The 20,002-nt window shown below is 35.7% G+C and overlaps 1 protein-coding gene across 2 annotated transcripts in view; it reads left to right on the top strand.

Annotated features, from left to right (window-relative positions):
- The window catches only part of EPRS1 (glutamyl-prolyl-tRNA synthetase 1), a 40,283-nt gene that overhangs the window by 5,133 nt on the left and 15,148 nt on the right, over window positions 1-20,002 (top strand). Inside the window, exons 3-19 of one of the 2 annotated variants that reach the window (XM_054195380.1) lie at window positions 2,122-2,221; window positions 4,090-4,246; window positions 5,422-5,561; window positions 6,219-6,313; window positions 7,601-7,727; window positions 8,210-8,402; window positions 8,772-8,943; window positions 9,943-10,176; window positions 11,185-11,269; window positions 11,598-11,657; window positions 14,060-14,170; window positions 15,742-15,878; window positions 16,597-16,804; window positions 17,229-17,341; window positions 17,960-18,077; window positions 18,172-18,549; window positions 19,377-19,607. In XM_054195380.1, the coding sequence (XP_054051355.1) occupies window positions 2,122-2,221; window positions 4,090-4,246; window positions 5,422-5,561; window positions 6,219-6,313; window positions 7,601-7,727; window positions 8,210-8,402; window positions 8,772-8,943; window positions 9,943-10,176; window positions 11,185-11,269; window positions 11,598-11,657; window positions 14,060-14,170; window positions 15,742-15,878; window positions 16,597-16,804; window positions 17,229-17,341; window positions 17,960-18,077; window positions 18,172-18,549; window positions 19,377-19,607 (2,659 nt within the window). The remainder of the gene's footprint in view (window positions 1-2,121; window positions 2,222-4,089; window positions 4,247-5,421; window positions 5,562-6,218; window positions 6,314-7,600; window positions 7,728-8,209; window positions 8,403-8,771; window positions 8,944-9,942; window positions 10,177-11,184; window positions 11,270-11,597; window positions 11,658-14,059; window positions 14,171-15,741; window positions 15,879-16,596; window positions 16,805-17,228; window positions 17,342-17,959; window positions 18,078-18,171; window positions 18,550-19,376; window positions 19,608-20,002) is intronic. The other variant, XM_054195381.1, reaches the window with a different exon arrangement.

The following is a 20,002-nucleotide window of genomic DNA, read 5'->3' on the forward strand; positions in this document are numbered from 1 at the left end:
AATAGCTCCTAAACAAACTACTCTGCTAAATGCTGATGGCTTTATGGAGTGTTTTAGTACACCTGCATCTTACCAGATAACAAACTGCAGTATAACTATTCTGTTTTGTGTTGTGAGCACATGCATACTTCAGAGTGGTATTATTCTTAGGCAGATGTTTCTCACCTCTGCACAGAACCATTCTGGAATGCTTTTTACAAATTAATTCGAATAATGATTTATTACAACTAGAGTTTGTTTTTTTTTCCTTCTCCCATCTTGTCTTCTGCTTCTTGAATATTTGCCCTGGTATTTAATTATGTAGCATTTCATGTCACTTTTGAGACACACTTGCACTTTGCCTGTAACATTACGTTGTCCCTGTTTATTCTTTCGTACCCCTGGAATTAGCAGGCACTAGCTGCAAAGAGCAGCCTTAATGTTTTGTAACTTTTTCAAAGAAAGGAGGCCAATTAGGGCTATGTTTGGGTGGAAGTAGATCTCTTTCCCAAAGAAAATAAACAACTTTTTAAGCATGAGTAAGATTTTACTAAGAGTAACATTGTCACATTTCATATATTTATTCAGTTTTGCTCGAGTAATCAAGGGTATTTGTTTTAGTATGAATTAGTGAAAACAATAAAAACACATTTCACAGATTTTCTTTAGATGCAAATGTATTACAAATGTTTTGTTTTTCTCAGTTTGAAAAGGCTTCATTAAAACCTTACAGCAGTGTGAAGTTGTAATAGGGCATACTTTGTGTATGTTAAGCCCCCCACTATGGCTTTTGTTTTCAGTTATATTTTATGGATCTTCTGTATACTGGATCCTAGAAGCTTGAAAAGCTAGAAGCAAAAAAACTACAAAGGAACAATGTTCATTAGTTTTTAATGCAGTTAACCTAATGCGACTGGCTGGTCCATTTGTACTAAAAATGGGACTCATTATGATTGTTAATATATCAAGAAGTCTTCTATGTCTTTTTCATAACTTTCATTGATTTTTGCAAGGCTTTTTGGGGGCTTTCAAAAATTCTTTTGTAAAGGACATAGTAGATGTAACAGGAAGTACAGAACAATGGGAGAAGAGAAATGAAACCTTGTTTGGACAAGTTAAAGTATAGCATTCAGTCCATTAAATTGAGTGGAACAGAACACTTACAAAACTCTCTCTGTTGATGTCAATGCTTGTTTAGAAGCAATTGGAGCTCTAATTTTGTCCTACGTAGGACAGTGGAGATGAGTATTATCTGGAGACTTGACGGTTGTGATGCATCTTTCTTCCAAAGCTCTTTAATAAATATTAATGAAAATGTTCACATTTACCTTAGATTAATTTTAAGCTAGATTTCTGACAGTATGCAGCTTTTTGTAATACTGTATGTAAGGTAGAAAAGGGAGATTAAAACATAGAAAGAAGTACGCTCTTTGGAGAGCCTTTTGTCTCCAGATAGATCTATTGAGAATTTTCAACAGCAGAATGGGGACAGCAATTTCAAATTAGTCTTTCATCTGGAGAAGACTGGGTGAAAAACAGAAATACAGACAGCCAAGTTGTTCAACAGGGGATAGTCTCTATGAAGTGTGAATTGAGTAAAGTGAGTAACAAATGAACAGGTTTTTTTACTCTGATGCTAGCCCTTAAAACCACAGTGGACGCCTCTTGATTCCTCTGTAGATTCTCTGGGAGTCCTCTTCAAAATCATTCTTCTTGTATGAAAAGAAAAGAAAACAAATGTTGATTTAGCTTCTTATATTCTGGAAGATATGTAGCTCAGGTTATGCTTATTCATTCTGTCAGATGTGGAGAGTTTAATTTTTTGAAAGAATAATCAGAGGGTTTTTTTCATTAGAATCATTTTGGTTGGAAGAGACCTTTAAGATCATCAAGTTTCTGTCTATCTAAACAAAATTGTTTCATCTTTAGAAGCTTCTATCACCATCTGTTGTTAGAAAAGCAAGGATTGATATATTCTTTTGCTAGGTATTATTTTTTTATTCTGGTGGCCTGGTACCTGTTGGTTCACTCAGAAATTATTTCGCCTTTACTTTACACATCTTTCAACTCTGTGTGTACAATTAAAATTGAACTGGAGGTAGTAATTTAATACACTTTTGTCTTGCCTCTTTCTTTTTTTAGGAATGTTTCATTTACCAATGTGAATTCAATAGCTCGTTATCTGGCTAGAGTTGCTGGTTCTGCTGGGTTGTATGGTTCGAATCTGTTGGAACACACTGAGGTGAGAAGGAATCGTGCTCATCTTTTTTTCTTTTCCTTTTTCACCTCTTGTTTGGCCTGTGATCAAAGTTTTTTTTGGTTGGTTTGTTTGTGGTTTTGGAACTTGTGTCTATTGTTCTGCATTTTATTGTTAGATTGAGGTTCCAACTACATGGGATGCTGAGGGTTTTGTTTTCTTAAGCTTGCTCCTTCTTATAAAGAAGAGTAATCTGACCTTTGAAAGGGCTGCCCTTTCCACCCCTGGAACAGCAACTAGTAACATGACAGTTCACTAATATAAGATAATTCAGGTGGGAAGGTGACATCTGCAATTTTCCCTCTTCACTTTCCTCAGCTCTGTTGCCATCAGTTGCTACCTTGTAACACTTAAGTGGAACACTAAGGAACACTGTATGACATTGAAATACTAAATTAGTTTTTTTCTGTATATGGTGGACAAAATCCTGACTCTGATTTCATTCAGTGAAATGTGTTGACACATCGCCACATAGATGGACTGTTCCGTTGTGCAGAGCCCTGCATTCTGTAATGCTTCCCTAGTGGTGCCATGAGGGCACCAGAATTTTTGTGCCAAAGGGGGAACTTTTTGGTCTTGCTTACACGGATTACAAAAAGTTATTAGGAACTGTGGATATGATATGAAATGAGAGGGAATTTTTCCTGAGTCTAGCTCAGAATAACGGTATGCTGAATCTTAAATTGTTAGCTGAAACCTACAAAAAAATTGAAATTTATTTCCTCTGAAATTTGGGGAGGGGCTGAAGGACTTGATTCAGCTCTTTTCTACAACTACTTGAAGCTAGTAGTAATCACTCTTCATCCCTTACAGCTGGTATCAAGGGAAGTGTTGTCTTAAGATGTTGCTTGTAAGGCATTTAAAAAGTTGTAGGTTATTTTGTGGCTATTTAAACTTTCTGACCAAAACCCTTGTTTTTAAGTTAAGCCCCAAGATCTCTGCAAACACACTTTCAAGATTGGTATTCCTGATAAAATACTTTTCACTTCTGCATCTTTCAAAAATAAACCCTTACTTCGAGAAGTACAGTGACAGCTGCATTTATGGTGCAAATATTTTGGAGCATAACTGCAAATGACTGAACTGAATTCTGTGGTGGTGTAATTACATCTGTGCCTGCCACGTTGTCTTGAATATTGGAAAGAGTCCTGATGCAATTTACAGAACACTTGCATGTGAAATAGGAACAGAGGACTAGAAGAGACACTTAGTCTCTTATGGGATGGAAGGATTCAGTGTATAGACAGGGCTACAGTATTAACCAAGGGCTTGATTCTTAATATTTTTTTTTGTGTTTATGTACCAAGATATATTTCCTTTTATGGGAAAAGACTTTTTTGCAGGAGAGGGGGGAGGGAAATGAGGTCGAGGAGGGATTTGATTTCTTCAAATCTAAAAGGAAATGAGACAGAGAAGATAGGGAGTGAGGGGAAGATGGTATACTTACCCAATAGCAGTACCAGGAAGATCAAATAGGTCACAAATGTAGTGTGTAAATAGTTGAAGGATAATGATGTTTGTGTGTGGTAAATAAGTACCTGAGAACTTCTGACTATTTTTACCAATGCGGATATCTTCAGTGAAGTTGGCATTTTCAGCAGTTCGAATACAACCTGAAGGAAGAAATTAAATTTAATCATGTAGTATAATTCTGGGTGAACGTTTTGGTATATTTTATTTTAAAAATTCTTTAAGCACATATTATAATTTATTGTCCAATATATTTAATGCTATTGTTGCAGTTAATATTTTCTGATCAACTATCAAATAGATTGTATATTACTTCAATTTTTTAACAAGCTTCTTTCTCATTCCTTTAGTAACTTTGACTGTCTTTTGTCTGTTAAAACTAGATTGACCATTGGCTGGAGTTTAGTGCTACAAAGTTATCTACAGCCAGCCAGTTTCTTTCAGCAGTCCAAGAGCTCAACCACTGTCTGTCTCTAAGAACGTACTTGGTCGGAAACTCTCTGAGTCTCGCAGACTTGTGTGTCTGGGCTGTACTAAAAGGTATCAGTATATGTTCTCGCTTTCATTGGCTTGCAATTAGTGTATACCAGGAGTCCTCAAATTTCCTTATTTGTGGATGCTAGTAACGACTCTTAAGTTGTACACCAGACTGTATACTATTATGCATATTGCTTTGGCCTATGCATTGCTAGTGATGGGAATAATATAGCTTAGGAAACTTGGAATTTTTTTAAATTGTTGTTATATTTGGAAATTCATAGGATGTAATCATAGATGGGAATTGTTTTAAGTTCTTTTGTGTTAACTGTAAGAGTGTCTTTTTATTATCTGTTGCCTATAAAGGAAAATTTCCTGTGATGCAAAATTTTTGATTAAATCTTTAAGTTATTTTGTAATACAGACTAAAATTATATACACAGACCTTTCCATGACATCATCTTAGTAGAGGAAATTTCTTTGGTGTTTAGTTTGAATTATTAAAAGAGGTGTATGTTACCCTGTGAAATATACTTTGGAGGTTAAAAGAAGGTTTGATGATCTGTTTTTATGGATTTGGCTTTTATATTCTCTCAGATGTGTGTCTAAAGTTGATAGGTGTCAATCTACCATTTGGTATACCCGAATTCCTCTTGAAAGTAAAATGCATATTCAAGATTAAAAGCTGACATCTTTTGGTATTTTTTTCAAAGTTGCTGTTCTTGAGAGAAATCTGATGGGAGTGGACTTCTTTCGTGTTTTTTCTCCTTTCCCTGTCAGAATCTTTCTAGTGAAGTTGTGTTCCTTGAAAATTAGATTGTGGGAACACAGCCCCTCAAAAATAAAGGGTAGTATTGATACGTGCTTCACTTCTGATAAAGCTTAGAAAACATCAAATGTAGACACAGTAGAGGGATATCCTATATTTCTATTTAAAAAAAAAAAAGTTGTTATTAATTTTGAGGTGAGCAATACAAAGAAAAATGTATGTTCCCCAGTCCCCCCCACCTTCTGCTTTGACAATTCCAAGAAAGGATGCAGTATGTTTTGGGTTTGGAGGGAGTTTATTTAATTTCCTTTAGAATGACTTGTGTCCACATGACTAAATGTCTTTTCAGAAGAGAGCATAAGTAGATTTTTTTAAAAATCATAATCTTTTTTTAGTCTTAAAAACTGCTGTTGGTAATCATTCCATTTTTATAATTTAATAGCTTGAAAAATGTTTTGTTTTCTAACAGATAATAACATATGGCAAGAGCAATTACAGCAAAACAAAGCTCCTGTGCATGCAAAGCGATGGTATGGCTTTCTTGAGGTACAGCGTGCTTTTCAGTCAGTAGGAGCCAAGTGGTCTTCTGGTACAGCAAAGGTTAAAATGGTAAGATTTGCTCAGATCCTCTGGAGAGCGTAGCTTTGTTTGTGTGAATACACTATAAGACAATATTTCTTTTTTAAGTTAGAGAATTAAAAGTTAAAAGGAATCAGTTGTACAGTACATTAAATATTTGTAAACTCTTGTTTAAAGATAAAGCTGTCACTTTCACATTTAGAAAGGCATGAGTGGTGTAGTCCAGTGCTTAAATAGAACCATGTAAAAATGGCACCTCTAAATCAGCACTGCTTTTTAGATATATTGCTTGATTTTTCTAAGGAGGATTTTGAGATCCTGATAGACCTGCAAAGATTGCAGTCCTTGGTCGATTGAACTTGTTGATCACATTCAGGTTAAGAACACTAAGAAAGAAAAACTTGGCTAGCAACTGTTTTCTTCTGTGGAATAAATTAAACAACTTGAGGATATTTTTTCACTCCTGGATCAAGTTTGAAGACAGAATAACTTAAAACTCCAGAATTAGTCTTGTCTTGAAGTAGTACGAGTAATGTGAAAGTTGTGAAGAGATGAATTTGGGGTCTGATATGGCAGCTTTTTGTCGCCTGGTTTGAAAGGAGACCTCAGTGCAGAAGCTATTCTCTAGCATCCTATATCTGATTATACAGCTAGTGCAATCTGTAATTATGTCTCTTAATTTTTAAGGCAACAGAAAAGAAAGCGGATGTTGGAAAGTTTGTTGAACTTCCTGGTGCAGAGATGGGAAAGGTCATTGTAAGGTTTCCGCCTGAAGCAAGTGGGTAAGAAACATAAATACTTGAGAAGGTTCTATTTCTGTTATTTCTTAAAAGTGTGCTTTGGTGAGGATGTTAATCAGCTTACCAGACAAGACTTTTAAGCCAAAAGATTATTTAAAGCTTTGTCCACACCTACGTTAGAGCTGTATATTTACTTTTCCTCTCTACCTCATTGCACCGTTGCCTGAACTTGGAGTAGGGATGTTAGTTGCCAGCAGGTGACATGGTGCTGCTCAGCAGTGGGATGAGGAGAAGCTGAAGGACAGCATTTGCATGGATAATGGAGGCATGTGCACTGACAAGAGCTATGATGTGTAAATACAGTCTTTATGAGTTGGGTGAAAGGACTCATAGTGCTTCTCAAGGAAGCTTAGATTTGAGAAGGGAAAGATGTATGGTATAGCTTCCCTTTGGGAAGCTTGACATCAGATGTGCAATCGACACCTTTGGCCCAGGGGTCCAGATTGTATGTAGTTCCGAAACACAAACTCCTTAAAGACCACACAATGGTGATGTGATGAGCTAATTTAATAAATAAAATTTTCACCCAGCTTTTAATTTTCTGTTTCTTTTTAGAATTGCATGATGGGCTGTAAAATTTCCATGACTGCATTTCTTCATTAAACTGGTTGTTCAGCATCATGTGACTTCTGTAGTAGTGTTTCTTACTCTATTAGTCCAGTATAAACTGTTGCTCAAATATCATAAATTATGTATTATGTATGTGTATAACATATATCGTTCTCACATTAGTAGCTTTTAGTGTCTTAATTCTGGTGTTTTACTTAAAACACTGTTCTTTAGGGACACATATTTTTAATTTTCTTTGGAAGTTATTTTCATTTTGTGGATTTGGGTTTTTTGTATTTATTTTAAATTGACAGTAGCTTTTTAGCTTATGTTAAAAATACATAGCAACCACCATTTCAGAAAATTCCACTTTTCTGAATGTGGTAAGTTCAGATTATCTGGTAGCTACTACTGAGTATCATCAACAGTTAAGTTAGTCTGTAAAATTGGAGATAATTGCAGTCCTATCTTTTAAATCCATAGTTCACTCCAATTTACAGATTTAGGTATTTTTAAACAGTTAACTACTGAATTTATAGTAGAAAAAACGTAATCTACTTTCATAAATGTATAGTATTTTAACAAATATCATGGTTTGTTTTTTTTTTTTGTTAAACTTAGGTATAACTTTCCATTCTTTCTCCTTCCCTCACCAAAAAAAAAAAAATTCTAGCTGAAGTAGTGCTGGTGTACATATTTATTTTTTATTTCCTTTTTTAGGTATCTGCATATTGGTCATGCCAAAGCTGCCCTGCTAAATCAGCACTACCAAGTTAACTTTAAAGGAAAACTTATTATGAGATTTGATGACACAAATCCAGAAAAAGAGAAAGAAGACTTTGAAAAGGTATGATAAGAGAGCAGGGAAATCCATTCCACTGTATAGCTAATTCAAAGGTAAACGGCATGCAGATCTGCTCTTGCACACTTTTTTTGCGCTAGATTTTAATGGTATTAGTATTACACATAATTTCTTCCAAGTGTAAGACTTTCCATCATCTTTACCTTTCTCCAGTGTATATTTTACAGTATGTCAATAAGCAACTCTTGCAATACACTGTTGTTTTGATTGTATAAATACTACTTAGTCCATAACAAGTAATTTGTTTCAGCTTTCATCTCCTTTTCTTGTCTGATCTCATATAATTATAGGCTGTGAATGAATGATACTCTCTTTCATTCATATTATTCTTTCATGCGTATTATTCTTATGGCTTATCCTTCCTGGACAACGGAGCATTAAAAACACCACATCTAGCATGAAGAGGATAGAGGTTTAAGAAAACTATCTTTCCTGAATATTACAGTATACAATTTCACACTTTGCAGGTTATTCTTGAAGATGTTGCAATGTTGCACATCAAACCAGATCAATTTACGTATACCTCAGATCACTTTGAAGCAATAATGAAATATGCTGAGAAGCTTATTCAAGAAGGGAAGGCATATGTGGATGATACTCCTGCAGAACAAATGAAAGCAGAGCGTGAGCAAAGAATGGAATCTAAACACAGAAATAACTGTAAGATATTTTAAGCTTCCATCTTGCTTTCTTATCTTTTTAATTTGGCATCAAAACTTGATTTTTATTAACAAAGATGGATGAGATGACTAATGGCATATCTCTAAGGTCCTTATAGGAACTTAGAAGTGTTTAGTGCTTTGTTCTGCAAGGCTAGAGTAAGTGTAGATTTAGACAGGTGCATTAAACTTGTATATGTATGAATTCATCACCATTCATTACTACTTTTAAAAAATTAAAAATGTAAAATGTATGAAAATGAATTCTGGTGAGGAGGGTGACATTGCTTTTTGTTACTGCAGTAAGAAAATGTGGTTCTATATCAACTTTGTCATACCTTAGAAAATGATTTATTTTTATTGTTTTTAGGTGTTAATAAGAATCTACAAATGTGGGAAGAAATGAAAAAGGGAACAGAATATGGACAAACATGTTGTCTACGAGCAAAAATAGATATGAGTAGTAACAATGGATGTATGAGGGATCCAACTCTTTATCGTTGTAAAAACCAGCCTCATCCACGTACTGGAAATACATACAAGTATGTCCACTTCCTCCTTGTGTGGTTTTTGCTCTTTTCAGGGCATTTACCATTCCTTAGTAAACTTCTTTAATGCTTGGAACCTGCTAGTATTTTTCAGGCAGAATATGTAATGAGTCTCTCGACTTTCTGAAACTTCTGCAAATGACCTTTAAAACCTGTGAGTTGGCCATCATGGTCAGCAGTGAATATTATTTCAGTTTTGGTCCATAAATACATTGTATGTTAGTGAAGAGCTTTGAGTCGCAACGTGAATTAAGATTTAATGGCTGTATCTTCAGCAACAGAGCTGTTTGCTTTAGCTCTTGGAGCTTAAACAGACCCACGGCAATTTTACATTGCTACAGCTTTATATTGCTGCAGATCATCCTTCCTTAATCTACTTACCTTTGTGGCTGCTTCCATTTTCACAGCAACTGCTGTCTTTGTGCAGAATGAAGAATTACTACATTGTGCATTGAAGTAAGCCTACTCAATTTTTCAAGGCTATGGTTCAGTGCTTGTTTGAAACCTCTGCTTCCAGCTGTACAACTCCCTTTTTGGAAACATTGATTTAATGTGTGTATAATACTAAAGTTATGTCTGTGGGTAGGGCTTTGTTTTTAAACATGAAAGGTTTGCTCATTATTCAGTCAACTAATGATTCTTTTTGATAGTTAAGGAAAAAATGCTATAAGTTAGCATTTTATGTGTTTGAAAAAAAAAACAGTAGCAACGTAGGGATTAGGATTTCTGTTTTTTTTTTAGTCTTTAATATTAAGGCTATAATCAATTAATTTCTTGAAGGCTTTCTTTGTTTTAAAAGTGTATTGTCCTCTGTATCTTTTTATGGACAATTTGTTGTGTATGTGCTATTTTAGTCTTCATATGAAAGTTTTCAGGATCGTAGATTATAAATATTTATAATCTGTAAATATAAATTATGCTTAGTTTAAATGCTTACATGTGAGGAAAGTGTTTAGTTGTTCTGCCCTGCTAATTTAAGGTCTTTATTCGCAGGGTTTATCCCACATATGACTTTGCCTGCCCCATTGTTGACAGTATTGAAGGTGTCACACATGCATTGAGAACAACTGAATACCATGACAGAGATGAACAATTCTACTGGATCATTGAGGCACTGGGCATAAGGAAACCATATATATGGGAATATAGCCGACTAAACCTCAACAACACTGTGCTCTCTAAGAGAAAGCTTACGTGGTTTGTCAATGAAGGGCTTGTGGATGGATGGTATGTTACATGGTTGTAGTTCAGCGTTGTTCCTTAAGATACTTGTGACTGATGCACATATTCTCTGTTTTGGACAGTGTTTAGACATCAAAGCAGCATGAATGAATATTCAAACAATATTTAAAAATATAGATTAAGCACAGTGGCTTCTGCATGTAGAGTGTATCTGTTTATTACTCTACAGTAACTGTGTAATTACATATTCATATCCTGTAATAAACGTGAGGTAGCTTATTTTTGGACTCTGGCTCTTGCTACGGGTGATACTTAACATACTTTCCACTCTGAGTCATGAAATACATTCCTGAGCAATGCCAGAAGGGGGCCTGAATTGAAGAACTTCTGGTCCTATCCATCTAGTCAAATCCATCCTACTTCCCTCCCTCCTGCATGCCGTGGGTTTACACTTCTGCAAGTAGTTTCTGTGGAGCCATTTTTTTTTTTTTAGATGCGTAGCTGGTCTTATGATGACCTCTCCCTCCCTAAGCCTCAGCAAGGTTTGATTTGTGTTCCCACCAAAACATATTTTGCGTTTCAGATTAGGCCTTTTTACTTCTTGCATAAAAAAATAAAATCATAGAAATCTATCACTTATGTCACTGAGAGATAACATTGTAGTTGTGACTCATCTCTTTTTGGTTTCTCTTGAGCAATAAAGAATCAAGTGCTGTTGTTTCAAGTTCCGTTATTCAGGTGCCATTGAAAAGAAAGTAATGTGATAGGCACATAACTTTTGCCTTGCCAGTTTGAATAGTTATAGGTGAAGAGCCTCTTCACCAAGAGATGGCTTCCCTCCCTGAGGTGAAGCAGAAGAAAATCTGCAACACACATTTTGTATGGATAAGAGGTCAGTCTTTCAGTTAGGTGTTATCTAGCTCTTAATTCACACAAGCAAAATACATTGAAGCTGTACCTTTTATGTGTGGCAGTATTAGTAAAGTTTTTGATCAGTCTGACTAATAAGTAGAATGTAGCATGTGACACTGGTGAAACATCTTTTTCTACTAGGGATGACCCAAGATTTCCCACTGTGCGTGGTGTCCTAAGAAGAGGCATGACAGTTGAAGGGCTCAAACAGTTTATTGCTGCTCAGGTGGGTGTTTTCTTTTCTTCTGATGCTTTGAATTTCATTTGTTAAGGACAAGGTTTTGTGAAGTTTCAGTTAAAGTATTTGTCACCGGGAGGTTTCTTCTTTTAAAGTTTTGCTGCTTCCATGTATACTGCTTCAACAATATTAACACCTGTGAGCAGGTCCTGGCAAAATGGGGTAGGAGGTTTCTTACTTTAGAAAGTGTCTATTTTGCAAGTTCAGGATGCCTTTCTAAACTGTTTTGATGAATGCAAACCGTAGTGGGTTTGTAGTCTTTAAAGGAGTCTAATAGCTAGAATTTTTATATTAATGTGGTGGGGTTTTTTTCCAGGGCTCATCTCGATCTGTCGTGAATATGGAGTGGGATAAAATTTGGTCCTTTAACAAAAAGGTATGTGCTTACTTGAATTTGATGCTGCTCCTCGTATCCTCTTTCTGGGATGTGTAGAGAATCCAACGTTCATTGGAGTGCTGCTTATCACAACAAGTAGCAGTTGCAATATGTTGCATCATTTGGCACACTTTCAGGAAAATGGAATGTCCCCCCCCTTTCTAACCTGAACTAGCACTAATCCTATTGATTCTCCTATACCAATACTTACTTGCCTTACTTAGTAGTATGGGTAAAGATAATGATATTTGCTGTAAATCTGATGTGAAAACTGCATTTCATTTTTCTGCTTTCAAGCTGCGAGCTATCTGTAAGAAGGTATTACTTAATGCTTTTTACCTTAGCATATAGCTTACAGTGCTGTAAGCATACATAGCATAAGCTATCATTTTGCAGCTTCATAGCACAGTCACATTTGCTTATATAACAGGAGCTCTACAAACCCACTGAAAATGCATTATTCCTAGTTTTAAAAGGCTGCCCATTTCTGGTCTGGCTTATTTGTTAACAGAAACACAAATCTTATTCAATTTGATTCATGTTGGCCGCTTTTCCTTTCTGTGGCAAAAGGACAAACACACTGGGTATACTGCCTTTGTAGATAAAACCAGCACTGCTGATGTTTCTGACTGAATGTCAAATAAGGAATATTGCATCTTGACATGGTTATCGCTTTTTGGCAGCGGATGCTTGGACACTATAATAAGGCGAATTGTTATAATGCTGGTTGCATATTTTGTGTGATTGTGGAAACACCTGTTATTTTGCATTGGGATTCCTGCTTGGTTTTGCTTAGATGGTACCCAGATCTGTTAATTTCAGTAGTTTTTGCTTGTCTGGCATGTGTCTTGTATTTCTTCATGTATTTTGCGTTTGGTCTGCTACATACACAAAGGCTTATGAATTGGTTCTTTCTGTTGCTGCATAAATATACTTATGACTGAGAATTGGTTTTTGGGGAAAAATCTACAATAGACTGTCAGGGATCATTTTTTTAATTGGCTTTTAAATGGAGTTTCTTAGACCTCTGACTCAACTCCTCGGACAGCACCATATTTATTAGCCAATTTTATTTACACGTATCTGTGCAGATAGTTTGCAACCTGCAATATGAGCAAAAACAATTGGTTGCGTGCAGGTAGTTCTGAGCTCAAAGACTTCATCAGTGTGAGAGCTCTTATTTTATATCTTAACCCTGTAGTTATGCTACTGACTTTTTAACACCTGTCATCTAAGGAAGGATTGTGAGTTTTAATAAGTAAAATAAAGAGCCTGGTAATAACATTGTAAAATTCATTCATTTAGTTATCAAAATTATGATATTAAATGACATAATACACTTATATTTTGAGAAACATACACGAGTCCTTTTTTGAAATGTGTGTCTAACGTTCAGGAGTCTGACTTCAGTGACTATGAGCTTACAGACGTGTGACTTCTTAAAAGTATATCATCATATCGCCTTCCTTGCTAATGTGAAGTAATTAGATACTAAATATTTTTTTCTAAAATTGCCGTGTGGTTTTTCACTTGAGCAGGAATAAACTAACGAGAAAACAGTCAGTTTATATTAATAAAAGCAAGTGTTTTCCATTGTGTTAGTTTCCAACTAAACTGCTAGATCTCTGATGCTCCTTTTGGACCTAGACAACTGTTTTATTTGAATTATGTTTTTAAGTGCCTCTGAACAGTTTGACAAACTGGTATTTCAGGTATGAAAAATGCTGTGAAAAACAGACAGTGGAGTTTGAAAATGGACAATAAAAATACAGGAAGACATTTTAGTGGTATCTTTTTCTTGCCAAACTCATGTTGTAGAAATCCTGATGAAGTCAATGTTATGGTGTTGCCTTATTATAGTATCTAATGCGTCTGTATTAAAATTGCAGACTTAATTAGTGCTTCCTCTATAGCCAGGTCTGTCCCTGATTCTGCTGGAGTACTGACCTGGAAAATGAGTACAGGATCAGGTCTTGTGCTGCTGGAAAAAGAACAAACTGCACTGATAAATTATCACTTACCACTTTAAATCCAGCTACCTAGAGAGAAAGTGGTACAGATGTAATAGCGTATGTGCATAGTAAAGCTATATCAAAGTACATTTTGCTGTCTTTCCTATGAAGAAAGCTCATAATTTTGGTTACTTCTGGTGTCAGTTCTACCCAATCTATTGGTTTTACACAAAGTATTTCAGTAAAGATGGGAAACTGTGAAGTATTACCACTGTTTTCTTACTTTTCTATGGGTTTGGATTAAAGTAATATTAAAGCAAATATAAAAAAATGCAGTAACATAAAGAATACCAGTTGAATATTCCTTTTTTGGTGGTTGTTGTTTTATACAACATCTTATTTCTCTGTCAATGCCATATATTTATGATCCGCCTCATTTGTTTTCTGCAGGTTATAGACCCAGTAGCACCTCGGTACACTGCTTTATTGAAAGATGCAGTGGTCCCAGTAAATATTCCTGAAGCTCAAGAGGAGATGAAAGAAGTGGCTAAACATCCAAAGGTTCTTACTTTACTCTCTTAATATTCTTGTATTGCAGATCAGTAAGGTTGGAAGTACCTTGGCTTGGAGCAGTCAGCAAGGAGAGTCCTGCTTTTAGATTGCTCAGACAGCATGAGATAAAACAAAGGTGTACTTTTTTTCACAGAATTGTCTAAAACTGGACAACTACTGAATGTATTTGTTCTGTTAAGAGGATGTAGGAAACTGCTTTTGTAAATATCTAAAGTGCATATAGACAGTGCATTGAAAGCCCTCTCTGGGAGTTTTCAGAAGAGGTGGGATGTTAATAGTATGGGGCTATGTTCAGATTGTTTTTATTATTGTTTGATACTACCTTTTGCACAGAATTTTAAATATAAAATTTTATTCAAGCTTTATGGGTATAATGCAGTGGATACTGCTTATCCATAAAAGTAAGGAATGCAGGAGATTTTTTTAAAATGGTTTATAAAATTAAACCTATGTAAAGAGGTGGTATATTAACCTGTTAATTCTACCAGTCTCTGGATTTTTTAATATCACTTTTAAAAGCAAGTAGTTATTATCAGAAGTTAAGAACTTGCTAATTTGATACTCTTAGTATCCAGTAAACAGAATAATATCCCTTAGGAAGGGGAGTGTGTTACAGATACAATACTTTTTTGGTGCTACAATTAGGAAAGATGCTTTTCTTTGAGCATGACATCTCAAATTGTGCTTAAGTTTCACTGAAAGCATCCCTACACACTTAGCCTGACAAACAAGTGAATATTGTTGAGATTTTTCTTCATTTATTTGTTTCTATTTTGTCTCTCTTGAGTGTTCCCGTAGCCATTTCTTGTAACTGAGAGGTGGACATCTAGTTTGCCCTCTTCCCCTTGGCAGATAAACAAGGAAACAGGTTTTGAGAATATGCAAGTGAGAATTGTGAACTCTTTCAGAGTCGGAAAGTCTGAAGTTTGGTCAGATGCAAGCCAGCATATTAAAACATTGACATTAAAAATGCTGCCTCCAGAATATAATAAAATAAGTACTGACCAGAAGAAACAAATTTCAAACTCCCAATTGTTTGAAAAAGACTGAACTCACAGATGGCCTTAAAAAATAAAACAATTTAAAGCTGAGTATTTTTAGCGTTACAAGTGATGTATTTCTAATTTCTGTCTTTAGAAATCTATGCAGGTGAGAGAAGCTCCATATTTTTAAAAGATCAAAAAGAGAGCTATGAAATTGTTTTTGAAGGGAATTTCTATAGCAAAATGGAAACTTGAGAAAAACACTTAGTTTTTACCTGTAAGATCTTAAAGATGTGTGGACCTTAAGGAAACGGGATATGCTATCAGTTGTGTTGGAGCTGGTATTTGATAGGAGATAGGATTTTTTGTACTGTCAGAGAAATGCATGCAACGCTTGTGGACAAGAAACCTGAGTGTGTTGCGGAAGAATACTATAGCTTTGTGTTGATGTTATTGTCCATCTTCTATCTGCATCTATTTTCTATCATAAATTAAGCAATGTTTTGGTACTGCATTAACTTTACTCAGTTTATATAGTGACAATTTCTCCTTTGAAATGAAAATCATTATTCACAGAATGTCGATGTCGGGTTGAAACCTGTGTGGTATGGCTCCAGAGTCCTGATCGAGGGCGCAGATGCAGAGACCTTGACAGAGGGAGAGGTGGTTACATTCATAAATTGGGGCAATATTGTCATCACCAAATTAAACAGGTAACCTGTTTTCTGGGACATGAAATTAATTTTTGCTTTTCACCTTTTTGTTGATTTTTCTTTTAATAGGTAGCTTGTAACAGTAAAATATTAATGGCTGTCCATATATGTCCATTCTAGAATTCTGTAAATAGGTATCTACTTTGAAATATGCTACAAAACTGCATTTCAACGTGAGCATATTTTACTGTAGATTCAGTTCTGAAATCACCAGTCAGTCCTGATACTGCATGTCCCTCTCATCCAGCATTCTCCATGTTTCTACAGTAATATTTCCACTGTGAAACTGCTTTTTCAGACACAAAAAAATCCACTTGGAATTTTAACAACTTTCACCCTGTAACTAATACTACTTTTGCATGCTAAAAACTTAAATCTATCACAGATTCAGTTGCAGAACTGTTGAGGTGGGGAAGGAGACCGTTAATGTCATCATAGTATCTTTGAAATGGTTTTGTGTTGAGACAGTGGCAGAATGGGTGAGCTGGGATAGAGAACATAAGTATGTAGAGATTTTTTTCCCGTGTTCTTTACTGTCTCATGATATTTAAGAAAATCAAATTAAAGGTGAGTTTCAACAGGAATGAATGCACTCTTTCATTTCCTCCATCTCCCACACTTCAAAATTGAGTTTTTCAGTGAATCTATTGATGGTCTGTAGTATCAAGTGAGAACTAATCACTTAAGCTCTACTCTGATCATTTCTGTTTTTGTATAGAAATTCAAGTGGAAAAATCGTGTCCATTGATGCCAAGTTGAACTTAGACAATAAGGACTTCAAAAAAACGACTAAGATCACTTGGTTAGCAGAAAGTCCATGTGCACCGCTCATTCCAACTGTCTGTGTTAATTATGAACATCTGATCACTAAGCCAGTTCTAGGTAAAGATGAAGATTTCAAGCAGTACATCAACCAAAATAGCAAGGTAAGTTATCTTTTTGTCCTCTTTATTCCACAGAGCTCAATGTCTGGAGGTTTTTTTGCCATCACTATTTCTGGTTACTTTTTTTTAATTTAAAGATTTAATTTGTTGAATCATGTATTGGTGTGTCGAGTTTCCATGTTTCCATTTAACCTCTCATAACTTTAAAATATGACTCACTTTTTTTTTTTTTTGATGTTGCTTGGCTTTTACACATCTGGGACCAATAGTTTTGAGTTTTTGTCATGATGCATTCTTATGATACGGCATCTTTTTCTAGTACTTGATCTGCTGCCCCTGGAGAAAACTAACATTTCAACACTTCCAAAATCAGAAAATCACCATTATCCTTCTACAGCTCTACTGTATTTCTTCCTGTTTCTTGTGCTGTATTAGATTTGGACTGATTTCTTTTTAACACTTACAGCAAGAAGAACTGATGTTAGGTGACCCTTGCCTTAGGGATTTAAAAAAAGGGGACATCATACAACTTCAGAGGAGAGGATTCTTTATTTGTGATCAGCCCTATGAGACAGTGAGGTAAGCTACCTAAGAATGGCCTCAGCAGACTTCACAGAATTTGCTTTAGCTTGCTGTGTTCTAATGCCTTCACACATGCATTGGCAAGAGTAATGTTGCCTGTGAATATATTCCCCTTTACCATGACCTCTCTGTGGAATATTTTTGTGGACTGGCATGACTTCTAGCTTGTACGTTCCTACCTCTTCGAACTGTCTGAGCCAAGCACATGGCAGTTTTGGTGCACCCCAACTAACTGGGACTTAGTAAAGAGATCATGGTTTCCTTGTGATTCTAAGTATATAAATTAAAGACCAATGTTATGGAATATAACAGGCATTTGCACAATACTAGTACTGAATATACTATTTAATTGTAACAGTTCTTTAGCAAGCTACCAAGCGTCTAAGTTACACTGCATTTCAGCATAGTATTATAACATAAAGAAAACTTGTAGGTAACAGGAATCAATGCAGATCCCCAATTATGTAAATTTGGATAACTACACTTGTGTACAAAGGTAAACTTGCAGTTGTGCCAGAGCATCTTGTAGAAAAAGTAGAACATTTGTTTCAATAAATGTTTTATGTGTTTCTTGTATGTCCTTTATTATTGTGTTTTCTATAAATCCTTTTATAGTCCTTACAGCTGTAAAGAAGCCCCGTGCATTTTGATTTACATCCCTGATGGACACACTAAGGAAATGCCAACGTCTGGGTCAAAAGAGAAGACCAAAGCTGAAACTGCAAAGAAAGAGGTAAACTTGGGTTTTAGAACAGTGCCGTGAAATCTATTGCTGTACATGTATTGCTGTACAAGATTACCATGCTTTTTTTTTTTGTTTCTTTAAGGCTAGTTCAGCTGTAAAAGGAAAATCTGCTCCACTTGTTGCTGATACCTCTACTCCAGCCAGCGCTGTATCAGAAGGTCACCTGGTCCTTTACAACAGGGTGGCTGCACAGGGTGATATAGTTCGTCACTTGAAAGCTAAGAAGGCATCAAAGGAAGATATTGATAAAGCTGTGAAAGAGTTGCTGGCCTTGAAAGCAGAATACAAAGAGAAGACAGGCCAGGAGTATAAGCCTGGAAATCCTCTAGTACCTGTAACTGAACTGTGTGTGTCTTCAAAGCTTGGGACCTCTGGTACCCTGGACAGCAAAGCTCTGTATGATAAAGTGGCAGAGCAAGGAGAAGCGGTCCGAAGACTGAAAGCTGAGAAAGCACCTAAGGTGGCTGATTAAACTAATATTTTATTTGTTTGTTTGGGTTTGCATACTCCATTGTCCTCTGTCTGTGGAGGTGAATGGGTGCTTGTGGATCCATGTTTTCATAGTGATCATCATTTGGACTGTCAAGATTTGTGTTTTCCAATGCTTATCTTTTAGCTAGATATGTATGATAAAGATTGTGTTAATATTCATAGAGGCAAGTAAATTCCTGTATTTCTTAGACTCTGTTCTGAAATGTCGACAGGATTCACCCTACAGCATGAGTTGATTAAGCATCCAAATCTTGTCGTTGGGGTTGAAATGTCCTGCCTTATTTATTTATTTATTTATTTATTTAACTAAATATGGTCAAACTATGTGACTTCATAGGATTGACTTGTTGCTTTTTAGACCTTAAAAACAAAACACAGAAAGGAAAAAAGAAAGTAAAGATAAAAATACTACAGATATTTTTGAAACCTCTTCTTGTCTGGAGCTGAGCATAGACAACATAGCTACTAGTAGCTTTTTCTTTCTGTTCTTTCTAATGCAGAGCAAGAAAAGATGGGAAATAACACACTTTACCTGCTGGCTAAGTGGTGTTCGTAATAGTATCTTGGTGGCACCATAAAATCTAAATAAATGGGAAGATCTAAATAATTTATTGCTATAATTTGATTTAGGACTATTAGGAGAGAAAACTTCTCTGAACAACTCTACTAAATAGTTAAGAAAATGGAATAGGTGTGCATGAACTGCAGGTCTTTTCATATTTAAGGTGCACTTCCAAGTCTTATGTCTGTATGTCTTTGTTCCTCCCTCTTTCTGCCCCTTCCTTTCTCTTTCAGGATGAGATAGGTGCTGCTGTGGAAGTCCTTTTATCGCTAAAGGCAGAATATAAACAACAGACAGGCCAGGAGTACAAACCCGGAAGCCCACCTGTGGTCTTTGTCCCTCCTCAGTCTTCTCCTATTTCTACTCTTCCATCCCCATGTTCAGTAGACAGCAAATCTCTATACAACAAAGTAGCTGAACAAGGCGAAGTGGTCCGCAAACTTAAATCAGAGAAAGCTTCAAAGGTGTAATAGCAGTAAATACTTTTAAGTGGAACAATATTTTCAGTTTAGACTAAAACCTAATTGCAGGTTTTGCAAAACTTGAGGAACAAAATATAATTACTTTCAGATTCCATGAAGCGCTTTTTCAAATTCTCTTAAGCTGATATGGCTGACTTCATGGGTTCTGTGATAGTGCATGGAGAGCCTGGAAAATAAATAAACAAGATCTTTTTTTAAGTGATACAAGATAAGTGAAGCAGAATATAGGCAGTAACTTGAAAAAAGGGCTGTAACTTGAAAGCTAAAATTGCAACAATGAATTTGGTAGTAAATGGATAGTGGCCAGCCAACTATTCTTCATTCAGAGTCTGAGTATTTGTTCCCATTCTCCAGTATACAAAGTCATGGGCTGCTCT

Source organism: Rissa tridactyla, chromosome 3 (assembly GCF_028500815.1).
Source record: "Rissa tridactyla isolate bRisTri1 chromosome 3, bRisTri1.patW.cur.20221130, whole genome shotgun sequence".
In the NCBI taxonomy this organism is placed as follows: domain Eukaryota; kingdom Metazoa; phylum Chordata; class Aves; order Charadriiformes; family Laridae; genus Rissa; species Rissa tridactyla.